This window comes from Danio rerio, chromosome 24, assembly GCF_049306965.1.
Source record: "Danio rerio strain Tuebingen ecotype United States chromosome 24, GRCz12tu, whole genome shotgun sequence".
NCBI classification, from domain to species: domain Eukaryota; kingdom Metazoa; phylum Chordata; class Actinopteri; order Cypriniformes; family Danionidae; genus Danio; species Danio rerio.
This window is the reverse complement of record NC_133199.1, coordinates 29,108,467-29,132,726: the sequence shown is the minus strand read 5'-3', so window position 1 is coordinate 29,132,726 and position 24,260 is coordinate 29,108,467. Positions and strand designations below refer to the sequence as shown.

Here is a 24,260-nt window from a genome sequence, read left to right as displayed (position 1 = left end):
GAAGCATGCTTTATTTGATCATATCTTATCTATTTCAGGGTATTTGGACAAGAAAACTCACCACATGCATTGCAGCCAGGTTAAGGATGTGGGTGAGGAATGATGCAGTCAGAAAAATAAATAATGTTGATCAAGACTAGAAGCAATAAAGAAGGAATTAGTGAGTAGAAATGAACAATAAATGCACCCAATAAACTGGCATCATAAGATTAGCACAAATCTATAAATCTTTAAAAATTAGTTATCGTTATGCAAGGGTCAGAAATAAAAACAGATCATTAAAAGCATCAAAACTACAGTTTAATTCATTTCCCCCATACATTAGTGTGTCCTGTTTAATTGTATATATAAAATGTAATGAATTAACCTTAGTTTACAAAACAAAAACAAACAAAGGTTTCAGACATGCTTAGATTAATTTGTTTGATGACATAATAAATAATTCAAATTACTTTACTGCAGCCCAAAAATACTAATTAAATCATTTAAAATGTGTATGCTATCCGTCAGTCCACTTAAAGTAGATTTTACTCATTTCTCAGCAAGAAGCTTTATAATAACAGTGACAATTAATAATGTCAATCAAATTTGTCACAAAATAAACCGTTAAAAATAAAAAAAAATGCATTTATATTAAGAATACGCTGAGGATCATGTGACACCTTTTAAATTGCTGCTTTGGTGAATGTCTTGACTTGTGCGCATCGAACTGTCAATGCTAGTTGAGGTGCACGCGCCCCGGTCTCCAGAACGCATGCTCAGATCACCACCGCACGTTCTGGTTCCAGCTGTTGCGCATTCCACAGCACAGCGGAGCCGCCGCTGGCCAAGAGCGACAGCAGTCAGGACAGCGCCTTTAAAGTCACCAAAGAGCCACTGCTGGACTTGTTTAATCACTCTGCGAACTCATTTTTTGGATCATATTGTTTCGCTAGTTTTATTTTTAAAACTTTCGGCGAAGAGGTGGAGTTTATATCTGAGGTATTTTCTCTCAGTGATTTGGAAGCGCAGAGTATATTTGGAGAAGAGCGCAACGCATCTTCAATAAGTGTGTTTGTTTGGAACAGCCATAGGATATGACAGACATCGTTTCAGCAATGGTAAGTTTACTTTTTTCCTTTTATTAGTCATTTGATTAATCTGCAAATATAAACCCCGAAGTAAACATTTAATTAATCAAATTCAGTAACTCAAATTAAGCATGGAGTCCCCGGAAATAAATTTCTTGAAAAATTGGTTGTTATTTTTTAAGTATATATCCTGTATATATGTTACTAACTTTATTGTATATGTGTAATGGTATATTATCACGATAATGATGGTGGTAATGAATTCTTCTGTCTGGTGCGGATCGGTAATGACACCTAAAATAAATAGGCTATATTTCTATAAAGTGAATGTTAAAAAAATAAAAAATAAAAAAGACGTCTTTCTGCTGTCCCAGCTGTGGATTTTTTTTATCTAAGTTTTATTTCCATCACAGCAAATATGAACTCTCATAAAACTTAACCAAGTGCTTGCTGTAATTATACAGCTGTATTGAATTTGAATTGCAGTCAATAACTGTAAATATAAATACTGAATAAATTTAAAATATGATCTTTTTTGAGTGTCCCTCACTGAACAACCACTCAATACCGGTTTCCTTTTATAGTGGGTAAATAAACGGATAAATTGGACTGCTAGTGTTTATTTATTTATTTTGGCTGCAGTCACCTTAACTGACCCAAAATGAAAATTTACTGTTAATTCACTCATTCTCAGGCTATCCTGGATGTAAGAGATCATTTTTCCCCAATAGAACAACATTTAGAAGATTTTTAACAGAAACTGTGGTCTTTGGTGATTCATAAAATGCAAGCCAATGGCTACCAGCAATTTGTGGTGCCAAAAAGACATGACACAGTGGCGCAGTGAGTAGCACTGTCACCTCACAGCAAGAGGGCTGGTTCAAGTCTTGGCTAACCCAGTTGGCATTTCTGTGTGGAGTTTGAACGTACTCCCCGTGCTCACGTGGGTTTCCTCCAGGTGCTCCAGTTTCCCCCACAGTTCAAACTCATTCGCTATAAATTGAATAAACTAAATTGGCCGTTGTGTTATAAGTCTGAATGAGGTTGGGTTGGAGCTGGAAGGTCATCTGCTGTGTAAAACAAATGCTGGATAAGTTGGTGGTTCATTCTGCTGTGGCAAACCCTGATGAATTGCTCTTCAGTGTTTGGACTCTCAGTAATGACTTCAAACCACACTGAACTGAGCTAAACTGAACTGAACTTAAACACTAAAAAACTGAACTACCCTGATCCAGTTACTATGACCATTTATGTGAAGCTGCTTTGACACAATCTACATTGTAAAAGCGCTATACAAATAAAGCTGAATTGAATTGAATTGAATTAATGGACTGAGCTGAAGGAAAATGAATAAACTTTAATAAAAATCACCTGAACACATAATGTAATGATATACTGCATTATTGAATCTGATTTGCAGTCTTACATAAAATAACTAAATATAATATAATAAATATAAATAGCAAAAAATAGAAAATATGATCTTTTTTGAATGTCTCTACAACCCCTCAATACCTGTTTGCTTATATAGCGGATAAATAAACTGATAATTTGGACTGCTATAGTGTTTTTTCATTTACTGACCCGAAATGAAAATTTGCTGTTAATTTACTCATTTTCAGGCCATCCTGGCAGTAGGAGACAGTTTTTCTCCACATCTAGAAGATTTTTAACAGAAACTGTGGTCTTTGGTGATTCATAAAATGCAAGCCCATGGCTACCAGAAATTTGTGGTGCCAAAAAGACGTGTATTGGCAAAACAAAAGTAATACCTATGACTCAATACATTGAGATTTTATGAAGAAAAACTTTTTTTATGTTTGAGCGAACTCTGACTTTAATCTGTGACCGACTTTTGGGTCTGGATGTGTTTTGTCTACTGAATTCATCACTGGCACTGAATCATGACTCGTGACTGAGAGATAGGCATCATACAGTAAACATCCAACATCATAGACAATGAAATAACCCACATTAGAAATAACCTGCAGGTTATGAACTTGTGACATGACTGCAGATTTCATTGTCTCTGAAAAAGACTCATCAATCAAACTGAACAAAAAAAAGATCCATCTACTATGCAAAAACAACATTTTGAACCCTCAAACCAGATGTTATGGTTGTAAAACACCGTCTTTTACGCTCAGTACACAATTGCCATGAGTAACATGCATAAGAGCAGCAATTATTTCATGAGTCAGTGCGAGAGGAAGAAAAGAAATAAACACAGACAGAGAGAGATGCTACAAGTGATCCAGACACTGTAGTTGTGAAAACATTGAACTTTGCACAATTTGGCTCAGGTGTGTTAATCTGCGATCCAGCTGACTCAAAGAGCTTTCTGTGATAAACAGGTGTGAAATCATTGTTGATTACTGTGCAGATGCCACAGAGACAGTAATCACATGTGCTGAGTGATGATTCTTTTAATAAATATACCCCCTGTGGCTCTGGCTAGCTAAAGCCTGGCTGAATTTAACAAACATCTGCCTGAAGTCATACTCTTGGTTTCAACAGAGAGCTTTCAAAGCCACAAAACTTTTAAAGATCATTCCAGTGAACAGCTCTTTTAATGATCATGAACAGCATTTTATTAACATAAAGAACATTTTACCACTTAATTTGCTTTGGAAATTATTTATGGAAGTTAAAGGATCTTCTTAAAACCATTGATGCAAAAGATTACAATTTATGTTCACCCTTTGGTGGTCTTCTCACACTTCTCAAAAAGTGATATTTTAAACGTTTTACTTCATCAAAATTGCACTGCATGAAATGATGTGACTTTTCTGGCAATTGTTAGTTTGCATATGATTTAAAATGACTCATAATCACATAATCTCTAAATAAATAAATAGATAAATAATTATATCTCCAATGCAAATTTATATGCTTATCCTCAATCTGCTTTAACTGCCAATGATCACAAGTGTGATTTCTGAATGATACATAATTATAATTATACACTCGCCGGCCACTTTAATAGGTACACCTCACTGTTGATTACATGGCGCATTATCCTGCTGTAAGTAGCCAACAATACTCAGGTAGGCTGTGGCAATGACCAGATGCTTAATTGGTACTAATGGGCCCAAGTGTGCCAAGAAAATATCTCCCACACCATTACACCACCAGCCTGAACAGTTGATCCAAGGCAGGATGGATCCATGCTTTCATGTTATTGATAACAAATTCTGACCCTACCATCCGAATGTCGCAGCAAAAATCAAGACTCATCAGACCAGGCAACGTTTTTCCAATTTTCTATTGTCCAATTTTGGTGAGCCTGTGCGAATTATAGCTTCAGTTTCCTGTTCTTTGTTGACATGAGTAGCACCCGGAGTGGTCTTCTGCTACTGTAGCCCATCTGCCTCAAAGTTGGACATGTTGTGCGTTCAGAGATGCTCTTCTGTATACCTCGGTTGTAACGAGTGGTTATTTGAGTTACTGTCTGGCCATTCTCCTCTGACCTCTGGCATCAACAAGGCATTTGCGCCCACAGAACTGGATATTTTCTCTTTTTTGGACCATTCTTTGTAAACCCAAGAGATGGTTGTGCGTGAATATCTCAGAAGATCAGCAGTTTCTGAAATACTCAGATCAACCCGTTTGGCACCAACAAACATGTCACGTTCAAAATTACTTAAATCACCTTTCCTCCCCATTCTGATGCTCGGTTTAAACTGCAGGAGATCGTCTTGACCACGTCTGCGTGCACATGTCTAACATTTCTAAATACACTAGGCTGCTGCCATGTGATTGGCTGATTAGAAATTTGCATTATCGAGCAGTTAGACAGGTGTACAACTCTGCAGCCGGTGAGTGTATATACTGTTATTTTAATTATCAATCAAGAAAAATATTTTAATAAATGAATAAAAATATTAATAAATAGCCTAATGAATTATGGTCAGAATGCAGATGAACGTAGCGAGTGTTAAAATAATGTCAACATTTTAGAACATTAACAAAAACCTGACAATCATACAGTGTTGAAAGTCAGAGAACAGCTTCGATTTGTACTTCAGCAGGGTATACTTCATATTTTAAAGTGGCTTGACGTTTAAAAAGACAATCTCAAAAGAAATCTTAGGTTTAGGTGAATACTGTTAAAATAATATTACGTAAGGTTTTGCAGCCTAACGTGGATTTCCTTTCGGTTCTTATTCCTGCAGCTGTAACAACATTCCACTTTTTCATTTGTTCACTTTGGAATTTGGAGCTAATCGTTTGAGCGGTCTTAATATGTTTTTTCAGATCATTTAAAAAAGCATGCATTTTAATGGTGCAGGCAAATTATGTATTCAATCCCTCAAGTCGTTAATTGAAAAAGAAAATAACTGCGAGTCATGTTCGCCATCCTGCCACAAACAGTTCCAAACTGCTATCGTAATTACGGTCTTTATAGCTAACGATTGTTATTTTTAAACATAACGCCACTAACATCCCCCTCCTCATGCAACATAATGATTTTCAATGGCCTCATATAAGTCAAAGACTGGAAGCAGAGGAAACCCAGAACAGAGAGTGGTTTGTCTACCTAAAAGATCTCGCATCATTGAGTGTCCAAGCCTTCGTAAATGAGTTGCATGCCATGAAGGGGATCCCGTATTAAGCTGAGGTCCAGGCACAATGAGATCATTGTCACATGTGACAGACTGGACTAAATAAGCAACGCTGCTTCGCCACCTTTGAGAGATCTGATGAGCTTTCTATGCTGACATTGTTTACGAGGCAAGTGTGCGGCCTTTAATAAAACGATGCTGAACCCTAATAAAGCGTAAGCTTGACATGACATCTGTTTAATATATGAAACTATATATTCAGAGGAGAAACAAAGCCTGCATTCATGTCATTTCATGGATATAAGACTTTGTTCAAAATGCACCAAAAAATCTCTTAATTTATTCCCTCTGTAAATTTGGATACTCATTACGGCAAATAATCATATTTGGCAGTTCAGTGAGTCAGATGTTGATCCAGCCAATGCTCTAATCACTTCAGTTCAGTGAAGGATCATCAGGAGGAATCTAAAAATGCTTTTTGAACTGTTCATTAAGAGAACCGGCTCATAAGTCTTGTTTTTCAAGAATGACTACACTGAATATATGACTGTTATGAATTATTTTTTCAGGTGGAACAAATAATTTTTTGATTTACTAAAAATAACAGGATCTCAAGAGTGATGCATTCAGGAATTCGACTACACGTTTAAATTGGTTGCACCTGAAATAATTTATAACAGTCATATATTCACAAATTAGACTGAATGATTCACTCTGGCTCCGGTTTCCCCCACAGTCCAAACACATGCGCTATAGGTGAATTGGGTAACCAAAATTGCCCGTAATATGCGAGTGTGTATGTGTGAATGTGAGAGTATATGTTTCCCAGTAATGAGTTGCAACTAGAAGGACATCCGCTGGGTAAAGCATATGCAGGAATAGCACCCACTTTGAATGTTATCAGTCGACTCAATGAGTGTTATCAGCTGATAGATATGGATCAGTATGGGCCTTTCAGTAGGCTCAGAAGGCTGTTATCATCCATCTACATGGTTAACCAGCTATACTAATAGAGAAGACTCCAGATCTGTTTTAACATTACTGTGACAGTTGGGTTTAGGTTTGGGGTAGGTGTTAATAAAATATAATTAATGGAAAATTTAATAAATAATATAAATAATTCTTGTTAACTTCCAGCCACAGCCGTATGTGATCTATAGCTGATGAACCATGAGGGTGGATGACAACAGCCTTCTGAGTAATGTAATATAATGTGTGTATTTATATAGCACATTTATTGTGTATGGCCATACACCCAAAGCGCTTCACAATCATGAGGAGGGGGGGGGGTCTCTCCACACCACAATCAGTGTGCAGCATCCACTTGGATGATGCGATGGCAGCCACAAGACAACGGCACCAGTGCGCTCACCACACACCAGCTATAAGTGGAGTGAAGAAACGGTGATACAGCTAATTTAGTGGATGAGGATGATTGGGAGGCTATGATGGTTAAGGGCTAAGAGGGAATTTGGCCAGGACACCAGGGTTACACCCCTACTCTTTAAAAGAAGTGCCATGGGATTTTTAATGACCACAGAGAGTCAGCACCTCGGTTTATCGCCTTATCCGAAAGACAGTGCCCAATGACAGTATAGTGTCCCCTTCATTAGGACTCACCCAGACTACAGGTTGAGCACCTCCTGCTGGCCTCACTAAGACCACTTCCAACAGGAACCTAGTTTTCCCATGTGGTCTCCCATCCAGGTACTGACCAGGCTCAGCCCTCCTTAGCTTCAGTGAGTAACCGGTCTTGGGCTGGTAGGCACTAGTAGGCACAGAATGCCCCTACTGGCCCATATCTATCCACTGATAACCACTGATACCGCCCATTCAATCGAGTGATAACATTCAAAATGGCTGGGAATAATTGGTGGTTCATTGCACTGTGGCGACCCCTGATAAATAAAGTACTAAGCCGAAGGAAAATGAATGATTCACTCTAAAAGACCTACATCAGACTACACTGGTCACACTATCCATTTTTAACTGCCATTGATGCTTTCATGAAGAGCCTTCAACACCTGTAGAAACTTCTACTCCAGTAAATGAACGGGAAATGTCCTTTTAGATAATTCAAAAGTTTTTCACACTAGGAAAGAAATTTAAAAGAGAAAATATATGTCTTAAATGGCATAACTGTGAATTTATATTAAAGGAACAGATGTTAACAATAAATATTAGGTTTTAATACTTGTATAGCGGATAACAATAAATAGTAAGCTAGAATGCCATTCTGGTCACAGCTCGTATATGGAAGGCAGAAAGATTAACCCAGCCATCACAACCAAGATCAGCCCACGCCAAACGCATTTGGAAATGACCTGGAAAGCGAGCGCGTTTCTGCCAGTGATCTGGTTATATCTGATGGAGGAAAGGAATGAAAACAGGGAAAGGCTGACAGACCGTTTCCCTTTTTAAATCTCCCACCCGTCTGCCGAAACGCTAACCTTGTATGTGGCCGTCACCACCCGTCCTGCAGCTCTGGGTGAGACTTTGAAATGTGCAATGCCTCTTTGATCGTCCCATGTGTGCTACAGCTGAGTTTTCAGGAATGTCCTCCCACATCGTGTCTTGCGCAAAAGCACAAAGTCTCAAAAAGCGTTTTGTGTCAAATTCTGGCCTTGCTCACTCCATCATTGATCTGATGTCTCATTATTCTTCTGTGTGTGTGTCTTATCTCTCATCCTGTCTCGGTGGCTCATAAAATTAATGTTGTTTTCAAATTAACACTCACCCCCCTCTTCCTTCCCCTGTTTGATTTCTTTCCTGTGTGTAAAAAACCCACAGTCTTTATGAACAATCTGGCTTGTTTGTTAGCTGTCTAAACATGCCTGAACATTACCTGGATCAAGAGGTCTTGATGATTAAAGCCATAGTCAGGGTCAGCGAACAAAGATCATCCAGCGTGTAAATAGCAAACCTGCCCTTATCGCCCCACAGTCGCCCACATCTGTAATCCTACGAGCTGATTGGACGGAGAGGTGCTAGAGAGGAATGTAGCTGGTATTTTGATCCTGGGGTGACATACCTAAGCCATTCTCCAAAGCAAAATACTGGGACATTCCTGCAGGAACACGCCTGTCTACCTGTCAGGAAAAGAGGGCAAAGAGAGTTGAGGAGGGGGTTTATAGTTCATGTGCAGTTGTTGTTGAACTATAAAGTAGGTCATGTAATAGTCAAGTGCCCTCTTGGGAACGTCAAGGGTGTTAAAAGTCTCACAGAACTTCAATTTGACCATGCAGTTAAAAAAAAGAGAGGAAATTAACCTCAGTGAATAGAGATTATTTCATGTTTACTTTAAATCAGGTGAGTTTATGGTATAAATAAGCTTATCTAAGCGTATCTACTTATATAACATGTAATATAACAGAATGTAATATAACAACAGCAGCTCATTACTAGTTTTTTTTTTTTTGTACCAGTAATTGATATGAAAAACCAAGAAAATATATTGTTTCAAACTATTAAAATGTCAATAAAAGTCAATCACTCTGTTAGACTATAGTTAATTTTTCAGAGGAGACATCAAGATCAATATAATTCATATCAAAAAGGTATAAATTTCTGAAAATACCTATAAATGAAGAGCTATGGACAAGTTCTGCACCGTAAAACCCAATAAGTTACTCAAACCATTTGAGGAAACCAATTGCAACAAACCATTTAGGTTCAAATCTAATCCTAATAAGTACTGTGAACTTAATCCATTTGAGTACATGAAGCTATTTGAGCACAGAAAAACCCAATAAAAGAAGAGAACTCAAACCAACTGAGTACTGTAAAACCTTATTAGTTAAGGCAACTCAAACTGTTTGGGGAAACTGATTGCTACAAACCATTTGAGTTATAAAACTAATCTATAGAAGTACTGTGAACTTACTTCATTTAAGTTAGTTAGTTAGTTAGTTAGTTGCATGTGTACATTATTAATGTTTAATCAACACTTAATCACTTTATTTACTCATTAACTTCAACAAAGGGTTCAAAACTCTTTTTAAATTAGTAGAATTAGCTTACAGTAAATTTTGTGTAAACTACACTCATTTCATTTGATACATTTGACTGTTGGGTTTTACAGCGTGTTAAAAATTCACAGTTATACAAAAGTTAATGAACGTATTTTTTACAGAGTATGCTGCCGTTCAAAGGTTTGGGGTCAAACACATAATTGCGTAAAATGTTACAAATTAGTCTCAAAAGTGACTAAGATTGCTATTTTAAATAAATGCTGTTGATTTGAAGTTTTAACTGGCAGTATATGTACAATATAAAATGACTGCATGTTTGTTGAAAAAAGGAGCCTTTCAAAAATATTTGTAAATCTTACAGACTCTTTCAACAGTAGTGCACTTAAGCCTGCCTAAAAAATGTTTGACATTTTTCCCATTCCTTCAGTGTTTGGTTATTCGATATTTGCTTTTATTTTATTATTGCAAAAGTAAATGTTTGTTTTACCACATGCCTTTATTAGGCAATGCTAAATGTGGAATAAAAAAACATTTTTGTTACACTTTATTTTATAGCTGCCTTTTAAACATTTTGTTAACTAAAGTATGCAAACTATCAACTAACTCTCATTGCAGTATTAGTAGATAGTTAAGGGTTGGGAATAAGCTTAATGGAATAAGCTAACAAGCAAAAATCATTATAGTCACTATAATGTCTCTTGTGAGACCATCAATAAAATAACTCCAAGTTGGAATGTAGGATGTAGTATTGTCGCCGATCCCAGTTGTAAGAGCAACAAATAATAACTTGGCTGCTAGTTGATCATTAGAAAAAGTGGAAGAAGGTAGATTTTTCCAATGAATCATCTGTTGAACTGCATCTGCAATATTTGTGATGATTGGGAAGACCTATTGGAACCCGCATGGGCACAAGATTCTCACAGAAATCAGTCAAGGAAAAATCATGGTTTGGGGTTACATTCAGTATGAGGGTGTGCAAGAGATCTGCAGAGAGGATGTCAACATTGACAGCCTGAGATCTTTCATATAAGCCACTTCTGATACCGAATGATCAACTAGAAGTCAAGTTATTATTTGTTGTTCCTAAAATTTTGAAAGGCAACAATACTTTTGTCAAGTAGTGTATGAAGTCAACATGATGTCTAAAGGGGGCCATCAAAATAACTTATACTTGCATTTTTAGTCTTTTTTTTTTTAAGTATCTGTGGTCAAACTTACAAACAGAACGTTAATGTAAACATGTTACCAGTATGGCGAACAGTAGTATAGAAGTGTGGCTGTGGGTGCTCTTATTGGACCCTGACGTGTGGATTGGAAATGAGGGTGTTTAAACAGCAGTGACCTCATTCAGGAAATCAGTTTTGTATCTGAGGAAACGGGAACAGCGTGAGGCAGTAATGGTTAGAAGTTCCTCTTAGGCATATCAGGAATGACACACAGAGAATGGCGAGAATAAGTTAAAAACTGTTAAATGTATAATTGCCATTGCAAAATATAAAAATATATATTTTTTTATCATTTTAAAGATAGCGGAAATTGACTCACATTGTGACTTCATATAGTAACTTGCAACAGAAATGGTTCAGAAAAGTACTGTGTATTAATGTGTAAAAACTATACTATAACTTAAACTACCCCTGAAACTAACCTTGACCTTAACTCCCTATATATGTACATTATATACTTTTTAAAATAAGTACGCATGTGCTGTACTATAAAATGTGATCGAAAACCCTTCGTTTTAATCTCAGGGTTTCTGCAAGTCTCACAGAGTTAAATTTAAGACTTTTTTAGACCATTTTAAGACCATTATGAATAAAATTTTAGACTCATTATGCGCTTAAGGCAAAATAACTTTTCAAATGACCCAGATGAAAAAGATTTTTACTTGACCTATCAAAACAAATTATTATAATTTAATACTCATAATACATTAATAATAAACAATTACAATATTTTAGATTTTATTTCTAAGCTAAATATTTTAAATATTGTGTAAAAACAAGCAAGCTCTACTTGTATACATACACTTTTTCCCAACATAAACTTCTTAAAAATAATAATAAAACATGAACAAAAGTTTTAAAAGGTTTAAAAACTACAATAAACTAAATCTATGGACAACAATCTGTCCAGGTCAGTGTCGTCAGCAGTAAATATATGGAGAACTAGTATTTACTGTATAAAATTTACATTGTATAAATATAATTTACATTGTATTAACAAATGTTATTGTAAAGAAGATAATTCAACCATTATGATAAATAAAGTTTAAAATTACCTTTTTAAATAAAATTGTTAAAGTTTTATTAAGATGTTTTGTTGATGATTGTATGGGTTTTGGACAGATTGGGCAGGAATACATGAACACAGGAAAAATAAGACCTGTTTTTTTTTTTTTTTTTTTTTTTAAATAAGACCTAAAACACAGTATTGCAGTAAATGAAGACTTTTTAAGGCCTAAAATTTGGATTTTGAGTTTTAAGAAATTTTAAAACTTTTTAAGACCCTGCAGAAACCCTGTAAGCTGGCATTCATCCATTTAGTTTGATGTTTAGCCTAACTGGTTGAAATGAATACATTAATTGTGTCTAAATGTATTAAGTTATTTGTTGAAGGGGGTGGGGGGGGGCAGGACATGCAATGGGAAAATAACTAAAATTACACATTGTTTTGATGCCTAAAACCCTCTTTTGGTGTTCGGAGTCTGCATGTGCATGTGTTTGTGGGTAAGTGAGGTTAGCTTAAACGTCTGGGCCTCTTTGTATGCTAACTCTAGGGTGGCAAGAGCCATTTCTCACTACATCTCCACTGGCATGGTATGCCAAACACTCCCAATGACTCGTGGGAAATAGTAGGCATGGAACATTCCTGCCTTTTCCTCCCACTCTCTGTTGTTTTTTTGTCCCCCGTGGACTGGTTTTCACACACATTGTGACCTGTGTAACATGTAAAGCTGGATTAGAGACTGCAAGTGTGTTCACTCTGATGTTTATGGCCCTCAGGGGCTGTTTGTGAGGGTCTCTGAACTACTATCTTGTTACTGGTGTGCCATTAAACATAATAGCTTTTGCCTTATCTGGATTCAGTCAGTGGTGTTCAAACTAGAACTGACAGATAGCTAGCAAGTGTTTGCTGATGTGGGCTGAAGTGTGTTTTTGTAAACATCATACTGGAGAGGACAATGCAGATGATTAGGGACATTTTAAGGGGTTAGTCAATTACTTACTTACCTTTATACCTCTCCAACTCATATTCTATGGGGGAAAATGAATAGTGAAGAATGTTCATGCTGCTTTTCTCCATGAAACAGAAGTCTAAGGCTGCCAAGCATTGCTGCAATGGTTGCTACATGAAATTCAGAAAACATTTGGCATTAGTTAATAGAAAAATATGCAGTCAAAAATGAAAGCAAGATATGCCTTACTTTCTTTCCTTCTTTCTTTCTTCCTTTCTTTCTTTCTTTCTTTCTTTCTTTCTTTCTTTCTTTCTTTCTTTCTCTTTCTTTCTTTCCCCTTTCTCTTTCTTTCTTTCTTTCTTTCTTTTTCCCTTTCTCTTTCTTTCTTTCTTTCTTTCTCTTTCTTTCTTTCTCTTTCTTTCTTTTTCCTTTCCACCATGCCAATTTATGCAAATATTTGAGGTGCAAATCAGATTTAGCTACTCCAAAAGTAAAATTAGATGTTTAATCCTTCTCTGAAAGCTTCAGAACAAAATTTGCATAGAATACTTTTATTTTAAATTGTATTATGATCAAATAAATGCCCCCATGATAAGCATATAAATAAAAATTAATTGTCTCCCTTTTTTGGATGGTATACTTATTACAGTTTTTCTTGATTAAAAAAAAAAAACTACTAAAACAACTAATTAACTAAAACACATTTTCTGAACCCTTGCTCCATTTTCTTATACCATTAAAGACCAAACCTTATCTTCAAACAAGCACGATTACAGTTTTTTTCAGTTGTTTACACACAATTACTTGTACTTCAGACACAATGACTACAACATGTAACTGATGCAACCCTCTGAACCAATTCCTGCTTTACACTCAAATTGCAGGTTTAAAACAGTTTTTTAAAAACACTACACACAATTCTCAGCATTTGGCACACTTTTCATGCAGAAAATCTCTTGTTTTTACAGGGAACACAATGTCATTCAAAATTGTAAAGTCAGTTGCCCTCTGAATGAATCACATGGGTAAACACCTGTCACACATAAGTGCGATTTAGAAATCAGAGCTCATCTGATTCATAACTTGTTCACGTCTTTTAGTTGTTTATCTCCTCCATATTCTCCATTCCTCAAACCTATTAAGAATTTTTTTTTCTGCCTGGGGATGGAAAGTGTATAACCAGAATCCACCCCTTCTCAAGCTATTGAAGATGCATAAAGGAGATATAGCAGTTGATGCTTTTCATGGCTGGATTCGTCACACCATTGGTTGGGATGAACACCTTAACAAACAGTCAAAACACCCTAGCAACCATTCATAACACCCTAGCAACCCATTAGCAACTACTCAGAACCCTCTATTAACAGCCTTGCAAAAAACATGCCAATCCATGCTAGAAACATGCTAACATATATGTATTTTTTTAACTATGCTTGTTTCAAATTTCTTAAAACTTTAAGACAAAGCCACCATATATATATATATATATATATATATATATATATATATATATATATATATATATATATATATATATATATATATATATATATATATATATATATATATATATATATATATATATATATAGATAGATAGTAGTTTGACAATGTCTGCACTCACTTTTTTGTATGACAAAAGAGAATCATGAACATATTGCTACTCCACCTAAAACAAAAACAATTTTAAGTGAGGAAAAAGTCTGTAAATCTCTTGACAATTATATTCAAAGTTATACAACAAGCATGTGTACATTTAAACATATCAGCCCTTTGTTCTCCTTGTGTGGTACAGGACACAGAGGCAAACTGTCCTGCAAGTATCCTCGAACCCGAGTCAGACCAGAGCTTCAATTCTCCTAAAGTAAGCAGACCATATTTAAGCACTTTATTTTGACTCGGGAACTTTTAATGAACTTGAATACTTTTTTTCAGAGTCCACCGTTGGATTTGATTGATACAGGAAAAGGACTGAAGGTACAAACTGCAACCCCTCATCTGGTCAGTCTGGGCAGTGGAAGACTCAGTGTGGCCATTACTCTTCTACCGCTGAAAGAGGGTATGAGCTTTTGTCTCTCTGTTTGACTTGTCTTATCACATGATCATCCCTCCTTCACACAAACCCAAATATCCATGAACAATAGCCTGCAAAGAATAGATGTGACCCTCCATCTATGTGTGCCTTCATAAAATAGTGGATCCATGTGGCTTTTTTTTGTTGCTGGCGAGCTTAGGTTATCGTAAAAGGAAGGAGGAGGAAGGATGGGGTTTTTCTAATGTAATATTCCCCATGCCGGAAGCAGGTGTGTTTTATTTAGTCTTTGCCCTAAAGAGGGTCCACCTGTCTCTGATTACACTAGAGATGTAATGGGGTGAAAAGTACATATCAGTTATCAGTATTAGCTCTGTTATATTAAAATGAGATGAAAATATTTATTCAGAACTGATACACAAACAAAGCATTTCTGTATTATATCTGAAAATTAATAATCAACATATAATATTTGTAGCTCTGTGCTGTTTTATGATCATAAAGAACATTAATGTGTATTTCTGTGAGTTAAATTTTTCTGAATGTAGGTTTTAATTAACAGTAGAGGGCTCGCAAAATTGCTAGCCTGATGTTCCAGGGCTGTTATGCTTTCCAGCCATGCTATCAAATGTTGATTCACACTGCACTTATCATTTATTTACCATCTTAATGAGAAATAAAACAGCCTATTTCAGTGGTTTTGCATTCTCTCAAATATTGAGTATTTATATTATCTGTAATTTTGATGCATCAAGGAACCACTTGGGTCATTCAATAGGTATTTGAATTTACACATTAGCATAAGAACCAGTACTTTGGTAGCAATTAGATATAAAAATAAAAAAAATAAAAGGTAAGCCTACCAGGTTTTCACATGACTTTTACCATAACATTAAATAAAATGTGTTAATTTTCAAAAAATATATACAGTATAAAGCCAATAATGAACCTAATGATATATTTTCAACTATATTATATATTATCAATTATATATTTGCTTCAACAGCAATGATTTAGAAAACTTTACAGCACTCTTGCATCACCATGAACACTGTGCTCTTGCTTTATTTAAATGCAACTTTGTGATGCGTCTCTTGTATTGAATGCATTTGAAATGGAATTGGAGGAAATTAGTATCAAGATAATTGACATGAGATTTTAAAACAGAAATACATGCTTTATGTCCATCTAATTGTTTACAGTTTAATTGTGAAATTCTGCATGTGATAAAGGTACAATAAATGTAGATTTTCTTTTTATGGGGAAGATTCACATTAGTTACAAGTGGTATATATAAATATATCCACCCATATAGACGGCATGCTGCATCTGCAATAAAAAACTGATTCTGGCTGTGCAGGATTTTCCAAAACGTGGTTTTAAAAGGATATTTCTACCGAAAATGAAAATGTACTTACAATTTACTCACACTGAAGTGGTAGGTCTTTCTTCTGTTGAACACAACAAAACATTATGAAGAATGTTGGAAAAGCAGCCATTAACATCCATAGAAATTAAAAAATAAAATAAAATTTCCCCAACATTCTTTGACATATCTTCTATATATATCAATATATCTACAATCTTGAGCAAGTAGTGGATGAGTAAATGATGACAATTTTCATTTTTAAGTGAACTTTATTCCTTTAATGATAATTAAAATTTGGAACAGTATCACTATTAATGGTTTTACACCAAAAAACCTTCAGAAATTTTGACTAAGGTTAATTGTGAAACCTGTAATTGTTCCATCCCTGGCTTCCATGCGATCAAGATTGTTCACTTCTGCACACATAAAGCTCATACTTCGCTCATCTTATCACGGTCACTATAGTAAACAGGGGAATGCAATCTGAGAATGGCGCAGGAAATGAAGTATGCAACCTATCAGAATAGAGACAGGACAAGAAGTCAAGCTGACTTCCTCCCAGCGGGAATGAGCAATAAAGTCACAGTTATTATTACAGAACCAAACACACACAAAGACAGGTTTAGACCTGCTATTTCAAGAGAGGTTAATTATGTTTTGATATAAAAAGAGCAAATATTTGACCATTTCCGCTAGCCATAGACTGTGAGGTGTTGAAGTCAATCTGTAACTGGGCGACTTGCGTCACTGGTTGAGTGTGTGTGCCAGCAGAGGTCAGAGGAGAGTGGAGATTTAGAACACACACACACACCTCATTCTTTACAGCAGTGTGTCTCCATGCCAGAAACATTTATCTAGACTGTGAATAAAATTGACACAAATGCGAAAAAAAAAAGTGCTATGAATATTTTTATCTAGCATTGGTGATGGCGTAGAATTATGTGAAACAGCTAAATATTGGCAATTGTATACTAAAGCATTGAAAAATTCAGATTTCAAACCCATTTAAAAAAATGTATCACTTTAATTTTATGTAATTTAGATCTTCAACCTATTTACTGACAGATGACATTCATTCATTTATTTTACTTCGGTTTAGTTCTTTTATTCATCAGGGGTCGCCACAGGGGAATGAACCGCCAACTTATCCAGCATAAGTTTTAATAATAATAATAATTCCTTACATATATAGCGCTTTTCTAAACACTCAAAGCACTTTACACATTAGGGGGAATCTCCTCAACGACCACCATTGTGTAGTATCCACCTGGATGTTGAGACGACAGACATATTGCGCCAGACTGAATGGTGGAGAGAAGAGAGAGTGATGAAGCCAATTATGATATGGGGATGATTAGGAGGCTATGATAGACAGAGGCCAGTGGGCAAATTTGGCCAGGATACCGAGGTTAAACTCTACTCGTTTTCGAAGGACATCCTGGGATTTTCCCCGACCCCAGATAGTCGGTACCTCAGTTTAACACCTATAACGCCTGTCTTTGGACTGTGGGAGAAACCAGAGCACCCAGAAAAAAGCCACACCAACACGGAGAGAACATGCAAACTCCACACAGAAATGCCAACTGATCCAGCTGGGACTCGAACTAGCGACCTTCTTGCTGTGAGGCGACAGAGCTAGCTACTAAGCCACCGTGCCGCCTGAGAGATGACAAAATGTGAATAAAACAAAGAGGGCTCTCATTAAAAACAATTAGAATGGATGATTTCTGATGGAAATTTTAGGTGATGATAGTAAATGTATAGTAAATGGCAAAAAAAACTCCTTTTCCTAAAATCCTTCATAAATTGTAATCTGCATGCATCTGAAGTAGACCAATGGACATTAACAATACATGACGTGTCACAGATAATTATATACATACAGTTGAAGTGAAAATTATTAGCCCTCCTGAATTATTAGCCCCCTGTATATTTTGTTTCCCACAATTTCTGTTTCAAAAGTTCACACTTAGCTGATGATTTACAATAAGCTTGTTTGGCATGCTGTCCCGGGAGAGAGCTCTAAGCTCAAGGGATCCTCGAACCCAGGACGTTTGCACAGCGAGAGGTGAGATTGAGCTCAGGGATCTCGAAAACTCCCCTGCTGAAGTGGCTGAGGTGAACTACTTTGAGAAAGAAAAAAATACTGATGCTGGGAGCTAGAGTATGGTGCCCATTTGGCTTAGTCCGTTTATATATGACGCATATCTTTGGACGATGGAAAGAAACTGGGGAACCCGGGGGAAACCCATATGGACACAGGGAGAACTCTGTAGCGAAGGTTTTTTCTCCTCCCTTTTACCTACTGTATCTGATTTCCTCTTTCTAAAGCTACCTCTTGTCTGACCTGTCTTCCCCCTGAAATGTGGGATGTTTGTGTATGGTCAGAGGGGTCCAATTTCGCTACATGTAAAAGTGCATGTGACAAATAAAGGCTTTGTTCATCATCATCATCATCATCATCATTATACTAGAATTCAGCTTAAAGTGACATTTAAAGGCTTAATTAGGTTAACATGTTAGGGTGATTAGGCAAATCATTGTATAACAGTGGTTTGTTCTGTAGACAAAAAAATATATCTATTACTTTAGGTGGCTAATAATTTTGACCTTAAAATGTTTTTTTTATTTAAATTGCTTTTATTCTAATCAAAATAAAACAAATAAAAATTTCTCCAAAAATAACAAATATTATTGAAAATACTGTGAAAAAAATATATATTTTAAATATTTATAGAAATTGGGAAATACTTGAAAAAGAAACAATTAACAGGACGGCTAATCATTTTGTCTTCAAATACACAGTATTTGACTACTTAGAACATACAGTATAATGTGTCATACCCCTTAGTACAAGCACACATTTTCTTCATTGTGAATACACACACACACATATAACTATACTTGTACTAATTTTAATCTAGATCCTTGATCAGGATTTAACTTAACCTGAAAATCCCCCAGTACTCTAAAATGAGCATTTTCATCAAAATTCAATTTCAAAAGTCCCCAGGAGGTAAAGACGTAAAAGCCTCACAGTTGGTGAGATTTATTTCAGCACTCAATAAAGCTGTCGGCTGAACGAACACCAGAACAACATGCAAGATTTACAGATGAACTAATCAAACGCAGACTCGTGTAGCCTTGCATTTTTTACCACCAATATTAATACAAATTAAACTCACAAATCTCATACTTACAAAACGAGTGTCTTTATTTTCTAGGAGTGACACGCATAGGTCGCGATGACGCCCCTGTACCTCAGGACATCACTATTGAGGGTCCGGGCATTGAAGCGGAACATTGCAGGATTGAAAACAGCGGAGGGGTCGTCACCCTTGACCCCTGCGGACACCTGTGTTCACTCGATGGAGTCCCTGTAAGCAGACCAACACAACTCACACAAGGTAACCAGGAACTTCAAATGCATTTGAGTTGTTGATGTGTAATTGCATTTTTATTGTCACACATGACTAAAATAATTGTAAATACTGTCATCATTTAAAATGCTTTAAATAGTTTTCTTTTTTCAAACATTTATTTTTCTTCCATGGATCTCTTTTTATTAAAAAAAACACTTTAAAAAAACACTCAAAGTTTTTCACATTTTAAAAAACATTCCCCTAACCTATCCCATCCCAGAAAATCATAATAACAGTAAAAAAATATTTAAAAATAAATAAACAAGTAAATAATAATAACATTGTTTTTTTTACATTTTTGAGTAAAATCTTAAAAATGTCCAATGGTGTGACTCTCAAACATAGTTTGAAAAGAAAATCATTAAACCATTATGGTTATAAAGTGGCTATTTAAGTAATTTTTTATCTATACATTAAAAAAAAAACATAGGAACTTACATTTACATTTGTCACTGAAACCATGTCCTCTGGTGTGACACTATAATAACTGTTAAATTTGGAAATTTTACGTAAAACTTCAACTTTAAGATCATGTGACTGAAGCCCCCTTGTGAAGTTCATCATGTGCCCCTGTTAAGTTTTTGTCTCAGAATTTATCACATATTTAACTTTTTTAACCAGTGCCACTATAAAATTGTTACGTTTTGTTGTACTTTGGTGTGACACCCCTGTTTATTGAAAATGTGCAAAAAGTCCAACATGTCATGGAGAAAAAAATGTATTTATTATTCATAATTTCATATAAAATAAATAGCACTATATGAAGATGAGTGTCCAACAGTGAAGATAAATCACTCTCACCCTATTGTAAAATATTAAGTGTTGTTTCCTTCAACTTTGCTATGTCATACCATAGAATATTTTATGGTACTTTTCAGTAAAAAAAAATAAAAGTAAAACTTTTAAACAAAAAAATCTGTGAAAGAATTGATAAAGTAAATAATTTCAGTGCCACTGGTGCTGCGACATGGACGTAAGCATGAAGGGGTACATCAAAGGTATACAAAGGTACCCGTTGGGTCACACTATCTCTAAACAATTCATTCTAAACAACTTTGAGGGTTACGGACACGGTTGTCAATGTTATGCGTTTGTTCTTGTTGCTTAGATATAGTAGGCAAAGCGCACAGTAATAATCACATCCAACAAACAAAGGATCAAAAGAAATAAAGTAATGTAATTCAATATATAAAATAGGAATTGATGTATACTTTAAACATTAATTATAATGTTCAATTTAAATTATATATATATAAATATATATATATATATATATATATATATATATATATATATATATATATATATATATATATATATATATATATATATATATATATTTATTTATTTATTTTATTTTTATTTTTTTATTATAATTTTTTGGCTCAAAAGTTTTGGAACCGGAAACATTTTTAAAGTATTGAATTAGCACCAGTGTCGAAATAACCCAATATTGTTTTGTTTTTTTTCCATTATTGTTTTGACCTGTATTATTTGGTTACTGAGCAGCAATAAATAACTTTTTAAAGTATAAAGAGTTTTCATGTGATTTTCTAAACTAGTAGTGTTCTGAAATTAACAAATTAATTCTTTTTCCATATCCAATAAATGTACAACCAAAACCTATAATCGTTGCATCGCTGGTTAGCGACCCCTTATATTATACTCAAACATCAAACTACATAAATATAGCAGTTTTATTTCCCTAAAATAGTGTTTTACAACAAAAGCATTTTTACTGCCTATTTGTCAGTACTACCCATTTTTCACACACTATTACACATGCATGTTTGTGTTTGTTTACTTTGGAAAACACAGAGTGAATCTGAGTAAATGAAAAAGGGAAGAGGTTTATGACCTGGGAATGAAGTGTGTTATGTATTGGAAAGACATAATGTGTGTTTCCAGCAGGGTTTCTGGGTTTTGGACGTGACGCAAAGTTTAATTGGTGTGGCTTGGGATCTTGTATTAATGCAGTGCTGTGACTCAGAGCTTCCAGAAGCGTTAGAGCTACCAAGCTCAGATTTTTTTCTTCCCCAAGGTTGTATTTTCTCTGCAATTCCTGCATTCTTCAGCCTCTCCAAGCTCCTCAACAAATGATCCATCATTCTCTATGCGTATTTTCTTTCACATCTCAGTGAGAGCGAGTCAGATAAACATTTACCAGACTTATTCTCACACTTTACAGTGGTGGAGTGCAAGTATTGACGGGATTGTGAAATGTGTCTTTGTTTCTGTGGGAGGAATTGTCAATAGACACGACTGTGATGCAAATTAAGACAAATTTATTTTTGTTTTATGTAAAACTGCAGTTGTAAGGAAACTCATACATCTGTATCACAACAAGGACCTGCATGCGAGTTATTTGACCTGGCTTAACTCTCAACACTTTAAAGCACAAGAGCTGCAGAGCGTGAAATAATAAATCAGTGGAGCTCACATGAAGACGGTTCAAACTCCAGCAGTCACTGTGATGAAAGAAGTGACGTCACCTTCCCCCGGGCAATTGCAAAACTTCATTTGATTGGCAAATTCTATGTTCAGAGTCAGACTTAACCTATTATTAGGCTGTTTCAGACTAGATGTGTCTGTTGGGTAGTTATCTAATTCTGACTAATGTGTCTGGTATGTAAGAATCAGAAAACCCCTTTTATCAAAAACACCACTCATATACTATATATATATATATATATATATATATATATATATATATATATATATATATATATATATATATATATATATATCCCTAACATTTAACCGTAATAATATTTTACTGGCATTTTAAAGGCTTAACTAGGTTAACTAGGCAGTTTAGGGTAATTAGGCAAGTTATTGTATAACGATGGTTTGTTCTGTAGACTATCCAAAAAAATTAAGCTTAAAGGGGCTTATAATTTTGACCCTAAAATGGTTTTAAATTTTTTTAAACTGCTTTAATTCTAGCCAAAATAAAACAAATAAGACTTTCTTCAGAAGAAAAAAAAATAACATTATCAGACATACCTTAAAAATTCATGGGTTTTAATAAAGAAAATTTGTTGTATCTTTTTGCAATAAAAAAATGTTGAATAAATACACCAAATAGGCCTGTATTTATAAAGTATATTGAACTATAAAAATGCTGTTTGGAACAAGGACCTGCAAAATATGAGGGACCAGCCTTCAGCAATATATACATATATTTTTTTATTTTTTTTTTATTTCAAAGCTTCAACAATATGAAAGCACTCAAATGTAAAAATTATTTCATATTGGTTAAGGCTGGTCATTTCACATTTTTCAGGTCCTTACTAAAAAGTTTGCAATCCCCTAAAGTTACTTGATTTTATACAAACATCTATTTATACCATTGACTTTTGAGCCTGCCTGAAATCAGATTTCTTGTCGTCTGCATCATGATTGGTGAAGGTTGGTGGTAGAGCTGTGCTGGCATTCACATGATGATGCAGAAAGGTCAAAAACTTGAACAAGATGATATGCTTAGTCTTGTGCAAGTGGAACAATTGATTTCAGTTACAGAGTTGCACAAAATATCACTCATCAGGCACATCATTCAGAGTTCAGCACTATATCTTGAAAGCAGTGTCTGACCTCAACTTATTTCATTAATGTTTCTCTCAGGTAACTTTATCTCTGAGTAGGCAGACAAAGAAAGTAGAGGGGGAGGGGTTAAATCACCTTTCACTCACGAGTTTGCTTCACCAAGCAGTGTACGTATCAAGATTGTGTTCACAGTTGAATGCATCACTGAGGCAGATAATTAAAAGTCTTGACTTACGTTTAAAAGCGTCAACAGCTTCAGTGAATTAGCAAGACTTCCCTCCCAAGTTGTACTTGAGTGTGTACAGAGCACCACCCCTTTAGGACGGGTTTTCAGCGTTTGTGCTGTTCTCACTGACCTCAGGACAGTAGTGGAGGAAAGAGAAGCGGTCGCGTGAGACGCACGAGCGGACGGAGAAACGCACGCGAGTTTACATGATGCCTTTGCTTTTCGGCGTGAAACACTAATTGGCTACAGACCTCCGCTAATGTTTTGAGGTACTCGCTTAATGGGACTTCCTGAAAGGTTTGTTTTGCTTTCTTTTATCATTCATCATTTTCTTTCCAGATAATTGTGTGGATTAGACTATAACACACGCTGCAAGAACTGTGAAGTAAAGTTACATCTGTTACGATAAACGACGTGCTCGTTCACATTGGTGTGTCACGTCATTTGTGTCAATTGATAATTAATTCGTGAAACTGTGTTTTTGTGATTGTATGTTAAAAACTTTACATTTATTTATTACATTTTTACATTTACAATGTATTAAATATTACAATATTTTACTGGCGTACGTGACGTATATTTGACAACTGAGAAATATTGTTTTTTTCCGGATCTTTAGTAATAATCCCACATTTTCACGTTACGAGTTCAAGTTCAAACATCTGGATCTTACTGTAAATAATTAAGTACTGCCTGTTTGATGGACGTAATATTCATAAATGGTAGTAGTACTGGTAGGTGATGATATACTATTCAAAAGAATGTTATTGGAATTATTTCATTAATGTGGTAAACATTTAGGAGGCATAATTATTGTACATTAAGTCTGTTATGATGCTAGTCAGCTTTATTTAATGGATGCAGGCAGACAAAATATGCTGG

The 24,260-nt window shown here is 35.3% G+C and overlaps 1 protein-coding gene across 27 annotated transcripts in view; it reads left to right on the top strand.

Annotated features, from left to right (window-relative positions):
• The first annotated feature begins 807 nt into the window (after nucleotides 1–807).
• Nucleotides 808–24,260, top strand: part of phldb2b (pleckstrin homology-like domain, family B, member 2b) — a 74,418-nt gene continuing 50,965 nt past the window's right edge. For 14 of the 27 annotated variants that reach the window (XM_073940755.1, XM_073940754.1, XM_073940751.1 and 11 more), the window contains exon 1: nucleotides 23,472–23,675. Coding sequence is in view for 13 of the 27 variants with exons in the window: in XM_073940744.1 (XP_073796845.1) it covers nucleotides 1,077–1,100; nucleotides 14,579–14,647; nucleotides 14,719–14,842; nucleotides 19,409–19,591 (400 nt within the window). In the remaining 14 variants the exon portion in view is untranslated. Of the gene's footprint in view, nucleotides 1,101–14,578; nucleotides 14,648–14,718; nucleotides 14,843–19,408; nucleotides 19,592–23,471; nucleotides 23,676–24,260 lie in introns of those variants that run through there. The other 13 variants (XM_073940744.1, XM_073940743.1, XM_073940739.1 and 10 more) reach the window with 1 other exon arrangement.